We start from the raw sequence: 17,488 nt of genomic DNA, 5'->3' as shown, positions 1-17,488 counted from the left end.
CGGATTTCTGCTCCTGCTCATTAACTCCGTTAAATCTCGTGGGTCTTTCACAGACAAACTGCTGAACCTCCAGAAGTATTTTTTAAATTATTTAATTATGTTGTGGACTTAACAAAATGTTTAATCGATGCCCATGTTTAAAATCATTTCAATTTCTTGTCCAGTTTTTGTGTTTTATTCAATTCGGTGATGAGTCTCCGATGCTGGAGTGACATTAATAATCTGAGACGCTCCTGCTGGTCCCTGGACCTCCTTTCAGAACCGCGTCTGAGCTCCGACCGGCCTGACAGCTTCATAACGCAGACGCACGCTCGCTCCACCAGCTTTAAACTGAACAGCGTCCTGGCTTTAATTTAAAGATGTTGAATATTTATACACGCACAGCCAGGACGTGTTTAATTTTGTTCCACTGATGAAAATCACAACCGTCATCAACGTTCTTACTATAAAGTCATTATTCACTTCTGATCAACGACAACCTGGACCAGGAATAAACCTCTCCGAGCGTTATCCAGTATACCCGGATTACGATCATGAATTAATTCAGTTTCAGGCCGTTTCTCTGGCTGGAGATCGTCTCCAGAGCGACGTACAAAACATCACACCTGTGTGGCAGGTATCCGGGTGAGCTGTTCTGACGTGGGCTTCTGTTTCAGTACGCACGCATGAAAAGAAAGCATTAATGTCGCAGAGTGACTCGGAGGAGTTCATTAGGACGGCTGTGCCGGGAAGCTCTCAGTTCTCATCTCACAACTCGGTGCAACCCTGAGGAGATCAGAATTAACAGATCACACCGAGTTAGGAACGACGAGACGAAAGCATCGGGTTTCTGATTATTCACGACGTTTTTTTAAACGCCCTCATTTAATATAAAGAGAACATTGGATTTCTTTGTGTTTAAACGAAATCGTTTCTTGCTGTTGAGAGAGGAACCGGGGAACCTCCAGGCCTCCAAGAATCCACATTATTCCCCGAACTCTCTTTTATTTATGACGGCGTTTACCTGCTGATCGGGGGTGTAAAGATTCATCTCCACTGTTTATTCAATCGCAGTAAGGGGAGAATTTATACGCTGATGGATTTATAGTTCAGATACGGCGAACCACTTTGTTTACGATATTAAACATCTGTTCACGTCCATTTTTAATTAGTGCTGTACAGACAAGAATGTACATTGTTTATGATTCAGAAATGTGGTGGGTTTTTTTTTATTTTTTTAGTTAATAATTTTTCTTCATTCAAATTGAAATCGTGACTCCAGGATCATGAATCGACCCGTGATCGGAGTGTATCGCTCCTCCTACTTCTGAAAGTTATTCGAGTTGTTTGTTACTATGACGTAATTATCTTTATAAGCCTGAATGCACTAATGAGTTTAATTGAATGAACAAACAACAACAATAACCTGGGCAAATCACTTCCACTTGAATTTAACTGCAGTTTTAATAAAACTAGATAGAAAATGTTGTCTGAAGGTGCGAGGCGTCCAGGATTAAAAAGCTGACCCGTTGATACACAACTGCAAATCATGCTTCATGTTATTGTTTGTTTGTTTGATCAACCTAATTAAGACCCCTTCACTAAATGAACTGAAATAACCTGTTTAGGTCCAGTGTGATAACCGAACAAGGAATTAATTAAAGTGTAATGAGGTTTTTGTCGATTTGTGCTGCTCTGTGTTGTGTAATAAACCAATTTAACAGTGATGTCGGATATTATGGGATGTTTTCCTCGCCCAGGTCTCGTCAGAGCGGAGGGAAAGTTCGTCATAAGCGTCAGGCTCTTCAGGACATGGCTCGACCGCTCAAACAGTGGCTCTATAAACACCGTGACAATCCCTATCCCACCAAAACGGAGAAGATCCTCCTCGCGCTCGGCTCCCAGATGACGCTGGTGCAGGTGAGGGAGTGTACAAACCCCCCAAACACACACTTAGTATAACAGCTTGGACGTACGGTATAGTTACCTGTAAAGCATAAATAATAAATAAATCTGTTTACACACACACATGTCGGATTCTGATTGGTCTTCAGGTGCTGATTGATTTCCTGTAAGAGCAGCGCGGGTCTATATGAATGCACTCTTTATATGGACGCTCAACATTAACAGATTAAAGATCTCTTCTTCTGAGGAGATGTTAATGGAAGGAGTCTCCAGTGTCGGCGTTTTGTAAAGCTGTAACTTTACGTTTTCCGACATCTTCAGGACAGAAGCGTGCGTTTACTCTGCTACGGTTTCTCCGTAAAATGAAACGCAGCTGTAAATGGATAAAATGTGTCATTAGTTCATCAAAAATATTTCCTAGCACAGGCAAGTCGCTGTGGTATAAGAGGAATAAAGCACCTCGGGACAGACGTGCGTTTTAAACCCTGTTAGGAAATCATACGCACGGGTTTTAAGCTTCTTATGAACACTTTTTATATTCAGCATTATTATTATATACACTACATAACGCACTGTAAAGGAGTTTAATGATTTAAAGAGTTGTTATACAGTACATGCTTTTATAATGCACTATAGATGTGAAGTTTGACTATGAACACATTCCTATCATGTTATGCATTCGTAAGGCACTGCGTGCGCACGCACATACGTGAAAATGCATTTTATTTCATAGCTATCTTCATTACACATTATAAATTAACGTGATTCATTACATTTAAATGGGACATTTAAAAAAAATCTGAAATGTCTGCCAACTTTCCCACATTATTTATATATATATATATATATATATATATATTAGTGCTGTCAAGCGATTAAAATATTTAATCGCGATTAATGTCGCAACTGTCATAGTTAACTCGCGATTAATCGCAATTTAATCGCACATTTTTGTCACATGAAAAACCATGTAATTCTCTTATCAGCATAAAAAAGTGAATGGGCTTGCTCACCGTTCGAACTACAGGGGTACTCGGGGGATCCGAGATCCCCTGAAACAGACATGAGATCCCTTGAAAACATGATTTGGGAAATGTTGGGGGGTCTCTAAAATATTGGCAAAATGATGTTTATTGACATAGCAATCGTGTGTAACGGGAAGCATTTGCATATCTGAAGTGAGCGCGCGATGGAGATCCGCGCTCTGAGACAAGCGCAAGCACCCCCCAAGGGAAAAAAAGGGACCCCCCGAAAATATCGGCATAGTTCGAACACTGGTTGTACCAATGTTTTTTTTTTTTTTTTATTGCAGACCATAACACATCTTGTCACAGCCACTGCAAAGTGGGGCTGGAGCTGCCGATGGGAAAACGAAACCTAAGCCGAGCACCGTGGCTCTTTGGGGGAGGGCAGAGGACTCTGACTGTGTGGGGCGTGGCATCATGTCACAGAGCGTTAATCTCGCGATAAAAAAATTATCACCGTTAAAATTGAGTCAAGTTAATGCGTTAATAACGCGACATTTTTGACAGCACTAATATATATATATATATATATATATATGAATGTTTTCAAATTCAATGATGGTTTAAAATGTTTATAAACTTTAAGATAACAAATCCCTACAGATATCATTTATTTATATATATATATATATATATATATATATATATATATATATATATATCGTGAGCGATAATGGAGGTAACCGTAACGATATTAGATTCCTCCTGACTCTATCTTTGACAATTTAAGTAAAACGTACCTTTGTGCTTTTTTGTTTCGATGTGCTCCTGGGTGTTTCTAGCTCCTCTGTTTCCATAATTGATCGTATCTGAGCACAGAATACACAGAACCTTTCCCGGCACGTCCACTTTTCGGATATGTTCCGTCAGGCACGTCGTCAGTTTGTGTCCCTATCTGCACAGTAACGCTACTATCGAGCCATGCCCATCGGAAACAGTTCTTTATCCCGTTCGATTTATCAATTTCCCTGGCGCGATCCTCATTTTTGTGGTTCAAAACTTTCGCCATATTGGCGAAGTAACTTTGAAAACTAGCCAAAATAACTAGAACTTAAGAAGTGATCAAAACCGTGTACGTGTAGCTTGTTCCTCCATGAATTGTAGAAGTGAGATGAAACTAGTGCCAAAACGTTGCCGGAAATCGTCGTGAGTTGTCGTTAGCATAAATGTCGAAGAAAGCAATGACGATTTCCGTTATCACAGCTGCAACTAATTTTGCGATGAGCGCTGCCGAAAGATGCTGGTGGGCGGTCGGTCGGTCAGTCAGTCCTGCCTGCTTGTGCCACCACAAGCTTCGCCTCGCGCCGACCCCAACCCCCCGAAATTTTCTCAACGGATTTACACGTTTCACAAAAATGACATTTTCAGCGGGAAAAACTCGGAATTCCGCAGATCCGCGGAAAATTCTCATCCCTGATTACATCACCAAGCCCTGCTTTTCTTAGTGCACTGTGAGATGTTATAACGCGCTATAAGCATCACTTACTGTATAATACATTCTTTTAACAATTTATGATCATAATTATAAACTGCACTGCATTTTTATTAATATCATAAGTGAAGGCATTATAACGTGATGAATGATTATTCATAACATGACCTTAAGTCTTTATAAGGCATTGTGTTATGAAGAGATATAATGCATTATGTCACCTCACTGCAAGTGATGTGATATTCATGCTTACTGTATATGCGTGTAAATATGAGGCTTTGTGCTATTTAAGCTTTATTACGCATCATAGTTGTGGTTATAATGCATTATGAATCCAGGATTTATAGGAAGTGATTTCTGAGCGAGTGTCGTTATACAGTGTGTATTTCACACTTTTTGATATTACGGCTGTATAATGTGTGTGTGTGTGCTGGAGTTTGTGTTCAGTTGATCATCACTTCAGAGCTTTAGAGTCTTTTGTCATTCTCTAAAAACTCCCAGTGACCCAATCTGTGTTAAATTGTGCGTATTTCACTGATTACACAACACACACAAACACAAAGCTCAGCGTGAAAATGAGGCGCTGTGGCTCTGCTCGACCTCAGACGGTTTAATGTGGTATTAATATGCAGCAGGCGTGAGTGTTAGCAGATGTGTGTGGACTTGCGTATCTCTATCAGGGTTAATAACGTGCACAGACACACAGGTCATATTTGGATCTTTGTCTCTGGATGGTCAGAAATCTGCTCGCAGACCTGCTTTCAGTCTTTTAGCTTGATTTAATACACTGTCGGGTTTACCACCAGGCTCGATGACTTCTATCAGTGTTTGTGGTAAATATATACAAATCTACGCAGCTTGTGGTTACGAGGGAACACACTCATGTGGAATGGAAATAAAAATAATCGCCTACTTTTTCTCAATACAGTTTACTCATTGTGCAGGAGTTGATTTATTAATTCTCCTAGCTGTTCATTATTTATGATTATATCAGTAATAATGTGAGACAAGTAACAACACGAATTTTAGAATGTTTAGAGAAACTGCATGGCTTTAATCAAAATCTAAAGTGTCATTCCAAAAATGTTGGGACGCTGTATAAAATGTAAATAAAAACGGAATTTGCAAATCATGGAAACTCGATATTTTGTTGAAAGTAGGACAAAGACAACATATCGAATGTTGAAACTGAGAATTTTTTTTTTTTGAAAAATATTTGTACGGGGCAACAAAAACTTGTGTAATGCTAAAAGAAAAACCTAATTAGGTTAATTGTCAACAGATCAGTAAGATGATGGGTATAAAAAGAGCATCGCAGAGAGGCGGAGTCTCTCAGAAGTAAAGATGGGGCGGGGTTCACCGCTCTGTGAAAGACTGCGTGGGCAAACAGTGCAACAATTTAAGAATAACGGAACATTCTCAATGTAAAACTGCAAAGAATTTGTGGATCACATCATCTATGGTCCATAATATCATTAAAAGATTCAGAGAATCTGGAGAAATCTCTGTACGCAAGAGACAAGGCTGAACACTGACATTGGATGTCTGTGATCTTCAGGCCCTCAGGAGACACTGCATTAAAAGCAGACACGTGTCTGTAGTGGAAATCACTGTATGGGCTCAGAAACACTTCAGAAAACCATTCCTTCTTTCAACAAGAAAGACAACGCCAAACCGCTTTCTGCACATATTAAAACTGCATAGCTCCGTAGTAAGAGTCTGGGTGCTAAACTGGCCTACTGCAGTCTAGATCTGTCTCCCGTTTGAAATATTTGGTGCATTTTTGTTTAAAAAACAGACTGATTCAGGTTGCAAGGTCAGATTAATGTTATCACAACACCGATGCCACGGCTGAGTCAAGAATTATAGGAAATGGGGTCTTTCCTCTGTAAGTGTGCAATAAAAAGTAACAAAGTGCTGAGAGAGATTAACTCCATTTCTCAGAGTGCACTGCAGCCAGGAAGCATGCAATTGTCTCAGAATAGAGTTGTTTTTGTTTTGTTTTTTCTTGTAAATTTACGACTTTAATCTTGGAAATTCTGAGTTTTTTCTCTAAATGTTACTCCGTGACTCAGCTCCGCACTTTCTTCCCTAAAATGGTCCTAATACGCTGTCATACGAGCATCAGTGCTTCGTAACAGTCAGAGTTAAAGCTGTAACTTTAAGTTATACATCTTCAGGACAGAGGAGTTTATTCTTCTTTGTTGTTTTTTCAGTGACTCAACACGCTGTGGGCTTTTTGTTTTAAATTCAAGAAAGAAAAAAGTGAAGCTGGTGAGGGAACAACTGTTGCTATATATTATATTAAATAAATAAATATTATATAAATGGTTAAAACTGCATTGTCATTCTTTAATTTAATAAACTAAAAATTGTAATTGCATGTTGCTGTAGCATAAGCGGAATAAAACACTTCAAGTCATGCTGTTAGGGGAAAATAATTAATTTTCGGCTGGTAATAGTGACAGTTACATCAATCACACCACCTTTCGTTGGTTATTTTCCCATCACGGCACGACACTTGAGCATTTTAATCCTTATAATTTACAACAAGCTTGATCACGGAATGGATTTTGGAGTTTATTACAGGGTGTGTGAGAATTTGAATTTCAGATAGTTTGTGACGCAGATCCGGTAACACCACTGTTCACACTGCTCCAGGATAGATGCAGCACACATCAGGAAGCTTAGCAAATATGTCATACCACGTGTTAACACTCACTCGGATCTAGATTCATGCTGACAAAAAGCTCTGAGAAATCTGTGGTGTTTTTCACTGCGTTCCAGTTCAGCGCCAATTGACTAATGTTTGGAGGCCGTGCGCTTTTTAGCGATCCTTGATCCCGTACCACGTCCAGACCCGCTTCACACTGCATCATTTGTTTTCTCTACACGCCACTGCCTTCCATCTCGCCGATTAAAGCTGAAGGCTGTCTAGTATGCGCCTTTTTCTTTTTCCTTTTTTTTTTTTGAAGCAGAATATGATCTCTAAATAAAGCTAAGATCAGAAAGTTCAGGACATAGCAGGAATAAGTACTTTAGCATGAAGAAGGGTCCCAGTGCAAGGCCTGTCATAAGTCACTTGAAGTCTATTGGGCATGAAAAGTTATTCTAGTATAACATCTAATGGCCTCTGGTCTCTATGAAATGGAGAAGGCCAGGTCAAATAGCGCCTTTTATTGCATGAAGACAGACAGCATGTGGACAAAGAGAAGGATTGTTATGAGGCAGGGGACAGTGGAGGCCAGAATAAGCACCCAGTGTCTCAGTCTGTGTCTCCATCGGAGAAGCGTTAACGGAGGATCGAGGAGTTTGTGGCGTTCACTGGGAGTTTGGTGTGTGATAAATGACATTCAGTGACCTTTTTAAACATTTCATGAATAAAGCAGTGTGTGGATCGTTTTGATTTGTATGCATTTGTGGACATTCAGATTGATTCCTGAGTCCTATTAAAAAAAAAAAACTAACACTGAACAATCTCCATGTCTAAAGCCAGCGAGCTGAATGATGTAATCCAACTGGAAAATCTATACGCATGTATAAAACTATGACAGTGTTAACATTTATTTATCTACCTTCTATTTTATCTCCTCCGATACGCGTGCTTACTTCATTGACGATTTAATGACTGTCACTTGATTTAGCGACATTTTTCCCTTCTCTAGTGACTAAAAATGCGATCTTGCAACATATTTGGCGACTTTCCACAACTTTTGCAACCTCTGTTCTCATTGTTGAGCAACATCAAAAATCACCTTTCACCGATTTTGTGAATGATGCAATCTAGCGGCTTTTAGTGACGTTTCAGAGAACCAGTAGTGACTTCTGGTGAGATGTTTATTGGCAGTGCTGCTTGAGGGACTTGGAGACGTGATGGACTGAAAGACCTGCCTGTTTTTGGTGGTGTATAATTGTCAGTGATTGTTATGATGGCTGGTATGATATCAGATGTCGTGATGTAATTTTTCCTGGTCAAGGACGCAGTGGATCCAGAGTCTGTCCTGGGGAGTGTGTGTGTGTGTGTGTGTGTGTGTGTGTGTGTGTGTGAGAGGGGCACCATGGATGGGACACCAGTCCAGTGCAGGGCACCATGGGCACGGACATTCACAACTAGGTGTAATGTAGTGTCGTTGATCCGCCTACTGTCATGTTTTTGGGATGTGGGAGGAAACCCGAGAACCTGGATGAAGCTGGGAGCTGTGGAGAGCATGCACAGAAACTCCACACACATTAATCTGAGCGCTGGTGACTGCAAAGAGTCATATGATAATGTCAACATGGTACTTGAATAAATCTCTCTCTGTGATGATCAGGTGTCTAACTGGTTTGCGAATGCACGACGGCGGTTGAAGAACACGGTGCGGCAGCCGGACCTCAGCTGGGCTCTCAGGATTAAACTCTACAACAAATACGTACAGGGCAACGCTGAAAGGCTCAGCATCAGCAGTGATGACTCCTGCTCAGAAGGTGTGGACTCTCTCTCTCTCTCTCTCTCACACACACACGCATCTCACACACACAAAAATAACGGTGTGTTCCATTTGAACTGGGAAGTCGGAATTTCAACTGGAAGTCAGAAGCGCCTCCCCAACCCCGGCCTCAAAATCCAAGATGGCTGCTCCACTCATCAGCAGTACAAATCTGCAGTAATACACATACATGTCAACCTTTGGTCAATCAAACCTGTATAACCAACCTCCAAAATCCGTATGATGCAAATTTGAATGATAATTAACAATGATATATCCCAGTTACTTTTTATTCAATATTAATAACAATAAACCTTCAGAATGAATACAAAGCTCCAATGTTTGACAAAAACACAAAGTGTTCTCAGCGTAGTTACGAAGGAAATACTTCGTTGTTTGGAGACAGGTTTCACCGAGCGGCTATTATGCGCGAGACTTCATATTAGCCACAAAGTCAGGAAAATCTGTTCGTAAAATTACGTTATAATGACCAAACACAATGAAAATTATTTTTCCAGTCTCGCCTGTGAAAGGTAATCCCATGTGATCTCGTTTGGACGGTAAATCTGTTGGTACAGTTAAACGCAGCACATGAATGAGGCATCTTTATTCTCGGCTACTGTCTAGACGCTATACCAGAGACGGTTGAAGAATCTCCACTTTGCCACATCCAATATGGCGGCGAGGATGACGTATGATTCTACGCAGAATGCGGCGTCTATGTTTATATGTCTATGACTTCACGGTTGGCGGGATTCTCACAATGCGGTGTGCGCATGATCAAAAGTGGAACGAAGTCTCGCTAACACAAGATAACGCACGATTTCATAAGACTCTTTACTGGCTGTGTGTGTTGTACAGTACGTTTGTAAATGTTATGCGCTCTTTTATCATCGTGGGAATTGATTATAGCTCTAAATAAATATTGAAGTTTTTTTAAAGAATCCGTGTAACTTTATTTATACGCCCGTATACTACGTTTATTGAATCAAATCCGTATATTCTGTATAGGTTGACATGTATGAATACACTTCAGTGTCATTTGTGTCTCATTATATACATATTAATGTGTACAAAATATCGCACGACTCGTATTGCTAACAGTGGCTAACCTTGGTTTTCCAACTTGTGCTGGAACACGGCAATTTGGGTGTGACGTCATTCCCAGCTCTGACTTCCGAGGTAAAAAGAACACGGCACAACTCTTGTAGTTCCATCCGTGACGTATTTCTATCCCAAAGAATTCAAGCATGAACATGCAGGTAGGAATAGGAGCTGAACTTTTCCTATCGCTCTTCCTACGAGGAGATCTTCAGATTTATCATGGCCTGGAGTGATATTTTTATTTATTTATTTATGTTTGTTTTTTAATATTAAAACTAAGCGAATTTAGTCCATGATGGTGCCTGTGTGGAAAAGTTCCTGTGTTCCTTTGGCATGCATTAAATATAAAATATTTTCATATCAATTATAATCCAGTGATTATTTTTAAATGATTTATTCTGACATGTTCAGGGAATACTTTAAGTTCTGCTGGTTCTTGGACACGAGCTGCTTGAGTTGAATCATGGGAAATCGCTACATTTTACTGGACTCTGGACAAACAGGACAGGACACGTGTACTCTCCAGTGTGGTTCCGTTGAACCCAGGCTCTTGGAGCTGCTCGTTGAGGAGCTGCATAAAGCTGCTGTTTGAGGAGCTCTGATATGTGCATGTGGTTCTGATAAGCAGAGGCTGGGATTATAATTGGGTTCTGGCAGGACGACATGGTGTTGTGTCCCAAACAAAGGCCGTAGGAGACCTGGCATGGAAGTGATCTGTGCTTTGGTCTGGTTCTGACTCGGCCTCGCTGGAGGCACTCGGTCTTTCAGCACCGTGTCCTGCTTGTCTGTCTCACTTACAGCGTGTCCTCCACGTGTGGACTTTTCGTTTTAATTCGGCACAAGCTAATCCAGATGGTTTTAATTCCGCACGATCTAATCCACGCAAAAATGTCTCTGACTGTTTCAGGGTGTGAGTGCACTCTAGGAGAAAGAGGTTCCGTCCAGAAAGGAACCCTGAAAGAATCCATGTCAAACCCTGAGCTGCTTTATTTCTCTTTCACAAAAGATTTCAAATTGCACTCTTTAGAAAGCTGCATGATGAGAATAGGAGCGATTCCATCTAGCGCACTGAAGCATTCTTCGGTTTGTCTCTCTGTGGGAACCCTGAAGGGATCTACAGTGGTGCTTGAAAGTTTGTGAACCCTTTAGAATTTTCTATATTTCTGCATAAATGTGACCTAAAACAACATTAGCTCGTCACACAAGTCCTAAAAGTAGATAAAGAGAACCCAGTTAAAGAAATGAGACAAAATATTATGCTTGGATGAGGAAAATGATCCAATATTACACATCAGCGAGTGGCAAAAGTATGTGAACCTTTGCTTTCAGGGCAGGATATAAACGTTTCCTGTAACTGTTGATCAGATGACCCTGAACATCAGTGTGGAGGAAGTTCAGCCCGTTCTTTTGTACAGAGCAGCTTCAGCTCTGTGGGATGTTGGCGTGTTTCCTCACATTTCTATTGGATTAAGGTCAGGACTTTGACTTGGCCATTCCAAAACATTAACTTTACAATTCTTTAACCATCTTTGGTAGAACGACGACTGTGCTTTGGATCGTTGCTCTGCTGCAGGACAGATTTTCTCTTGAGATTCACATCACAGACAGATGTCCTGATATTTTATTTTATAATTTGCTGGAACAATTCAGAATTCATTGCGCCATCAATGACAGCAAATCATCCTGGTCCAGATGCAGCAAAACGGCCACAGACCATGATACTACCACCACCATGTTTCACAGATGAGATCATGCTGGAATGCAGTGTTTTCCTTTCTCCAGACATAACCCTTCTCGTGTAAACAAACAAACAAAAAAGTTATATTTTGTTCTCGTCCGTCCACAAATAGCCTTCCAATAGCCTTCTGGCTGTCAGACTGGAAACAGTGTTCTTTTTGGAGAGCAGTAGCTTTCTCCTTCCAACCCTGACATGTACACCATTGTTGTTCAGTATTCAGTTCTCCTGACCGTGGACTCGTGAACATTAGCCAATGTGAGACAGGCCTTTAGTTGTTTAGAAGTTACCCTGGGTTCCTTTGTGACCTCATGGACGATAATACGCCTTACCCTTGGAGCGATCCTTGTTTGAAAACTCCTGACGAGGGTAATAATGGTCTTCAATTTCCCCCATTTGTCCACAATCAGACTTTGATAGATCCCTATTCTTTAAATAAACCACAGAACCCACTCACACCTGACTGTCATCCAATTGCTTAGCTAAACACCTGACTCTCAGGCCAAGTTTACATTAGACCGTATCTGTTTCGTTTTCTTCGCGGCTGCACTGTCCGTTTACATTAAAACGCCTGGAAACGCCGGGAAACGGGAATCCGCCAGCATGCACGTATTCAATCCAGATCGTGTCTGGTCCGGTGCTGTGTAAACATTGAGAATACGCGGATACGCTGTGCTGAGCTCTAGCTGGCGTCGTCATTGGACAACGTCACTGTGACATCCACCTTCCTGATTCGCTGGCGTTGGTCATGTGACGCGACTGCTGAAAAACGGCGCGGACTTCCGCCTTGTATCACCTTTCATTAAAAAGTATAAAAGTATGAAAATACTGCAAATACTGATGCAAATACTGCCCATTGTGTAGTTATGATTGTCTTTAGGCTTGCCATCCTTCCACTTGCAAGTGGTAAGTGATATGCGCTGGGATCACACACACAGCGGCTCAGTCCCGAATCACTGCTCGTGCGCTTCACTCGTGCGCTCTGTGAGCTGCGCAGGGCCAGAGTGCGCACCCTCCAGAGGGCACTCGCTGTTCAGGGCGGAGTGATTTGGAGCGCAGGATGCCTGCGGAGCCGAGCGTATCCGTGTATTGGTGTTGCTGTGTGCACGCAAATCGTTTTAAAAACGTTAATCTGATGATCCGCTGATACGGTCTAATGTAAACCCCACCTCATTTCACCTTCAAATTAACTGCTAATCCTAGAGGTTCACATAGTTTTCCTACTCATGGATATGTAATGTTGGATAACTTTCCAAGGTAAATAAATTGCCAGTTACAATATTTTTTTGTGTCCTTTGTCTAATTTGATTCTCTTTATCTACTTTGAGGATTTGTGTGAAAATCTGATTGTTTTAGGTCATGTTTATGTCGAAATATTGACAATTCTAAAAGGTTCACAAACTTTCAAGCACCACTGTACCGTATGTAGAACCTGGAACTGAGGGCTTTCTCTTTTACAAAAGATATCAAGTTGAACACCTTTCTAAGGGTACAGCTTTCTAAAAAAATGATGTTTATCTAGTGTTGTAAGGGTTTCTTCGATCATTAGGGGGTTGGGGGTAATGGGTTGAACCCCTTATAAAAGTTTCCACCTTTAGACCAAAAAAAAAAAAAATTGGTTCTTCAGTTTGTCCCACTGGGAAAACCTTTCAAGCATCTAATCAGAGACCTGAACTTCTGATTCAAGTTCAAGACATTTTAGAAAGATACACCCTTGGAGGATGAGGTTCCATCTGGCATGTGAAAGATTTCTTTCATCTATCTGGGACAACCCTTAAAGGGTCTGTGTAGAACATTGAATTGGTGGGGTTCTTATTCAGACTGAATTAAATTTTTTAAAAAGGGGGGAAAAAATCTCCACTGTTTTGACAAATGCTTTCAAATTGAAGCTCCAGAGAAGGCTACACCTGTAGACAAAGGACCCATCTAGAACTCTCAAGAGTTCTTCAGTTTGTCCCACTGGGGAAACCTTTAAAGGATCTACTGTATGTAGCATCCTGGACTGGTGGGTTTCTCTTTTATAAAGAGTTCAGATTGAACCCCTATAAAAAGCTACATTATTAGAGACCTGTTCCATCTAGCACTGTAATGGTTCATCACTGGGGGAACCCTTATAGCAGCTAGAGATAACACTGCACTGTTGGGTTTCTCATTTAAGTTGAACCTTGAAACCCTTTTAGAAAGCTACACTCTTGGAAATCTAGAACCTTGAATTGGTAGGGTTCTCTTTTATAACAGATTTCAAATTGAAGCCTTTAGAAAGCTACATCATTGGGGGGGGGAACCCTGAAGGGTTATTCAGTCTGTCCCTCTGGGGGAGTCCCTAAAGGATCTATGTAGAACTGTGAACTGGTGGATTTCTCTATCAAATCCCTTTCAGAAAACTACACGGATAGAAAAATCCCATCAAGTACCATACATAGTTCAAGTTGAACCCTATGAAGTTCAAGAACATCTAGCTATCTGCAGAACTCTTGAGGAACCCCTCATTTAACTGAAGTTATCTTTCCTAAAATTCCTAATCTTTTCAGTCCCCATTTTTTAAAAAATTTTTATTTTTTGTAGTATTAATTGTTGAATGCTCCATCCTACCATCCTTTCCTTGATGATTACATTAACACATTTATTTCTGACTGTTGTTGCTACAGTACTTGATGCTTAAACACTGTACCACTTGGGTTCCCCTTCTCTCTGCCATCCTCAGATGGTGACCCAGCTGCTCGAGCCCAGACGGGTGAGTTCAGCAAGCCCATGTACCAGAGCGTCATCAAAAAAGAGGGCAGCGGCATGGGGGCGGGCCTTCGGGCGGCCGCAGATGCCTCGCTGGCTGAGGACTATGTGTCTCCACCAAAATACAAGAGCAGCCTGCTACACCGCTACCTGAACGACTCGCTGCGCCACGTGATGGTGGCCAACGGTGTGACAGACGCCCGTAGAAGGAACCACTCTGGCTCCTTCAGCTCCAACGAATATGACGAGGATCTCCTTTCGCCGTCCTGCTCAGAAACAGAGGCCAACTTCGTCTACCGTACAGGTGAGCCATAATCACAGATGTCTTCTCTGGGTGTAGCTGTATGGAAGTGTGGTCTGACTGTGGAACGTCAGCGGTGCACGTGTTGCCTCTGAGGTTGGTGTTTTGTTGGGTAGATGCTGTAGGTTTGTCCTTTCTTTTCGGCATTCAAACGTACGGTATTTGAAATAAAACGGCAACTATGAGATTTAAATGGCAGCCCTTTCCATGCAAAGGGCTTCAATATTAGGGGACCGTAAGTAATTGGCCAAATTGACCTAGGAAGTCGGTGATGATCACATGTTTATTTTCAGTGAGACTGATGCACCTTTTCCACCAAATCAGTTCCAGGGCTGGTTCGGGGCCAGGGCTGGTGCTGGTTCACAACTCGTTCAACTTGCGAGCCAGCTGAGAACCAGTTTGCTTTTCCATAGCTCGCAGTGCTAAGGGGAGCCACGTCATTACGTCGCTGTATACGTCATTACGTCATTGTATACGTCAGTTACGTCGCTACGTCTGCATAAACCTTGGCGCGAATATCGAAGCAAAAACAACGCGGAAGAAGCAGCAGCAACAACAACAACAATAATAATGGATGACTTTGCGTTTGTATAGCTGCTGCTTCTCGTCGCTTAAAAATGGCGATCTTTCGCGGTCTTATTGTTGTTGGTCTTAACAACTCCGCCCCCTCCCGCTGACGTAAGCGGTTCTTTCCTCTGGCCCAGCAGAGAGTTGGTGCTAGCCTGGAACCGGTTTTTCTGGCCCCAGAGCCAGTTCTTTGTCAGTGGAAACAGAAAACCCGGTTCCAAACTAAGCACTGGCCCCGAACCAGCCCTGGAACTGCTTTGGTGGAAAAGGGGCAAGAGAGCCATCTTTGGTCTTCGTTTTCCCAAAATTAGGACAGACTTGAGTTCTCTACTTTTAAAGATGTGTCTTGACCAACAATTAATTTGCTGAAAATTTCGTTGAAACATGGCCAAAAAAATTAGTGCATGTTGTAGATGATCTCTCTTGATGATGCTCGTCCTTCGGGGTCAAAGATGACCATGACTTCAATTTGGTGGGTGGCGGTTGTGGGTCCAGAGGTGACTGAGGCCGGTCTGGGCTTTGAAGGTACAGTACATCCACATGTCGACGTTCCACGTGCCAAGGTTGAGGACCTTCATGATCTTTTTGTTGTATTTGAGGGATCCCCGCCAGCCGCAGTGTGCTGGTCAGGGTGAGGTGAAGCAGGCTATGTTTGAGGCACCTTTTCTAGCTCCTTCCTCCATGGAGGTGAGCAGAGCGAATCCTAAACAGGGCTGCTCAGACACCCAGGGGGCTGCCGAACTCCACTGCTGCTTCGTTCCAGCAGAGACTGACCCCATGCCCTGGGGCACCTGTATGCAGGTTCGTGACCACAGCTTCCAGTGTTTCCACACCTGCTGCTTCACCACTTGCCCATCGCCACAGGACCTGAATTTGAAGCCGTGACTTGGATTAGAGTGAGGGAGAGTTGTGCAGCCATCAGCCTCACTCCCTCATCCAGGGGCAAGACGGAATCAAGACAGCTTGATCTCTCTTAAACCGCCATACATAGCAGACATTGCCGTTTGTGGAGTAGTTGGTTGAAAAATCTCCTAGTTTCGCTCCATCATAAGTTGGCAAGTCATAAGTTACAAGTATCCTTGACCAGGAATCCGAGAAAGGAGTCCGTCCGAGCAACTTTGTCTAATTATTAATGACTGTCATAGATGCAGGAAAGAGCAGTTAGTGCTTCTACTCCATGCAGCTGTTCAGTGTGGTGCTGTGGTTTTACAGATCTTGGAAGAGCGTGTGCCATTATCCTTCTTCCAAGGTTGGTGATTCTCTTGTGTTGACTGAAATAACGGTGTCATATCTAGAACTGGTCTTTGATTGATTCGCTTGAAGACATCGTTAGACACTGATTCTTTTTTTTCTGATGATGCAGCCATTTTCAGTTTTCCAGGAGCTACCAGGAAGAAAAATCAAGCCATTACTGTCAGATGTATACAGTACATCTCCACACTACAGTGTTTTTTTTAAATGTCCTGAAGGTTGTGAAGAAGCTACGGTCAGTCTGTGAGTAGTTCTGGGTTAAGGGCTTGGGGTTCAAGGGTCAGGCTAGTTGGTGTTTTGGTGGTGGAATCTGAACTCGACACCCAAACTAGGTTTTCTGGATGTCCGTTACTAGAAGAGCTGTATAGGCATGGATCCATCTTTTTTAATGCAATTTGTTTGCACTGATCTTATTGTAGGGTTTGTGTTTGTACAAGTTGGGGTTAATAATTGATAGGCTGCATGTGCATATGAATATACCGTACATGGAGTCGTTTAGAATTCTTTGGTTTTCCCTCTTGAGGAAACCTTAAAGGTTGTATGAAGAACCCTATTATCAGAAAGTACGCCAAGTAAAACAACTTCTTTGCAAGCAAGGGCTGTAAGGGCACATTTTAACAGTCCGTCACTGGTGTGTCTAGGGCATTTAAACTTGGTGGAGCCCATCCTTCTCCAAGCTTGATCAACAGACAATATAGAGTAGCCAGTTAGCCCAACTGCATGTCTTTGGACTGTGGGGGAACCACAGCACTCTGAGGAAACCCACACAGACACAAGGAGAACATGCAAACTCCACACCGAAAGGGCCCTACTCGGCCATGAGGTTCGAACCCGGAGCCTTCTTGCTGTGAGGCGACAGTGCTAACCACTACACGACTCCAAATGTGTACAGTAGTACGAGCTTCAAATTATTTGTCATCATTTTCTTCTTAATGCTTAGAACCTGTCAACATCAGCTTGGTAAACTCTTGGTAAAAAATGTTAGTTAAT

At 42.1% G+C, this 17,488-nt stretch overlaps 1 protein-coding gene across 2 annotated transcripts in view; it reads left to right on the top strand.

Moving 5' to 3' along the window:
- Window positions 1–17,488, top strand: part of mkxa (mohawk homeobox a) — an 86,760-nt gene that overhangs the window by 26,266 nt on the left and 43,006 nt on the right. For both annotated transcript variants that reach the window (XM_060939195.1, XM_060939194.1), the window contains 3 exons: window positions 1,740–1,899; window positions 8,655–8,808; window positions 14,354–14,683. In XM_060939195.1, the coding sequence (XP_060795178.1) occupies window positions 1,740–1,899; window positions 8,655–8,808; window positions 14,354–14,683 (644 nt within the window). The remainder of the gene's footprint in view (window positions 1–1,739; window positions 1,900–8,654; window positions 8,809–14,353; window positions 14,684–17,488) is intronic.

Source organism: Neoarius graeffei, chromosome 14 (genome assembly GCF_027579695.1).
Source record: "Neoarius graeffei isolate fNeoGra1 chromosome 14, fNeoGra1.pri, whole genome shotgun sequence".
NCBI lineage: Eukaryota > Metazoa > Chordata > Actinopteri > Siluriformes > Ariidae > Neoarius > Neoarius graeffei.
The sequence above is the reverse complement of the archived record's forward strand: the minus strand, read 5'-3'. Positions and strand labels throughout refer to the sequence as shown.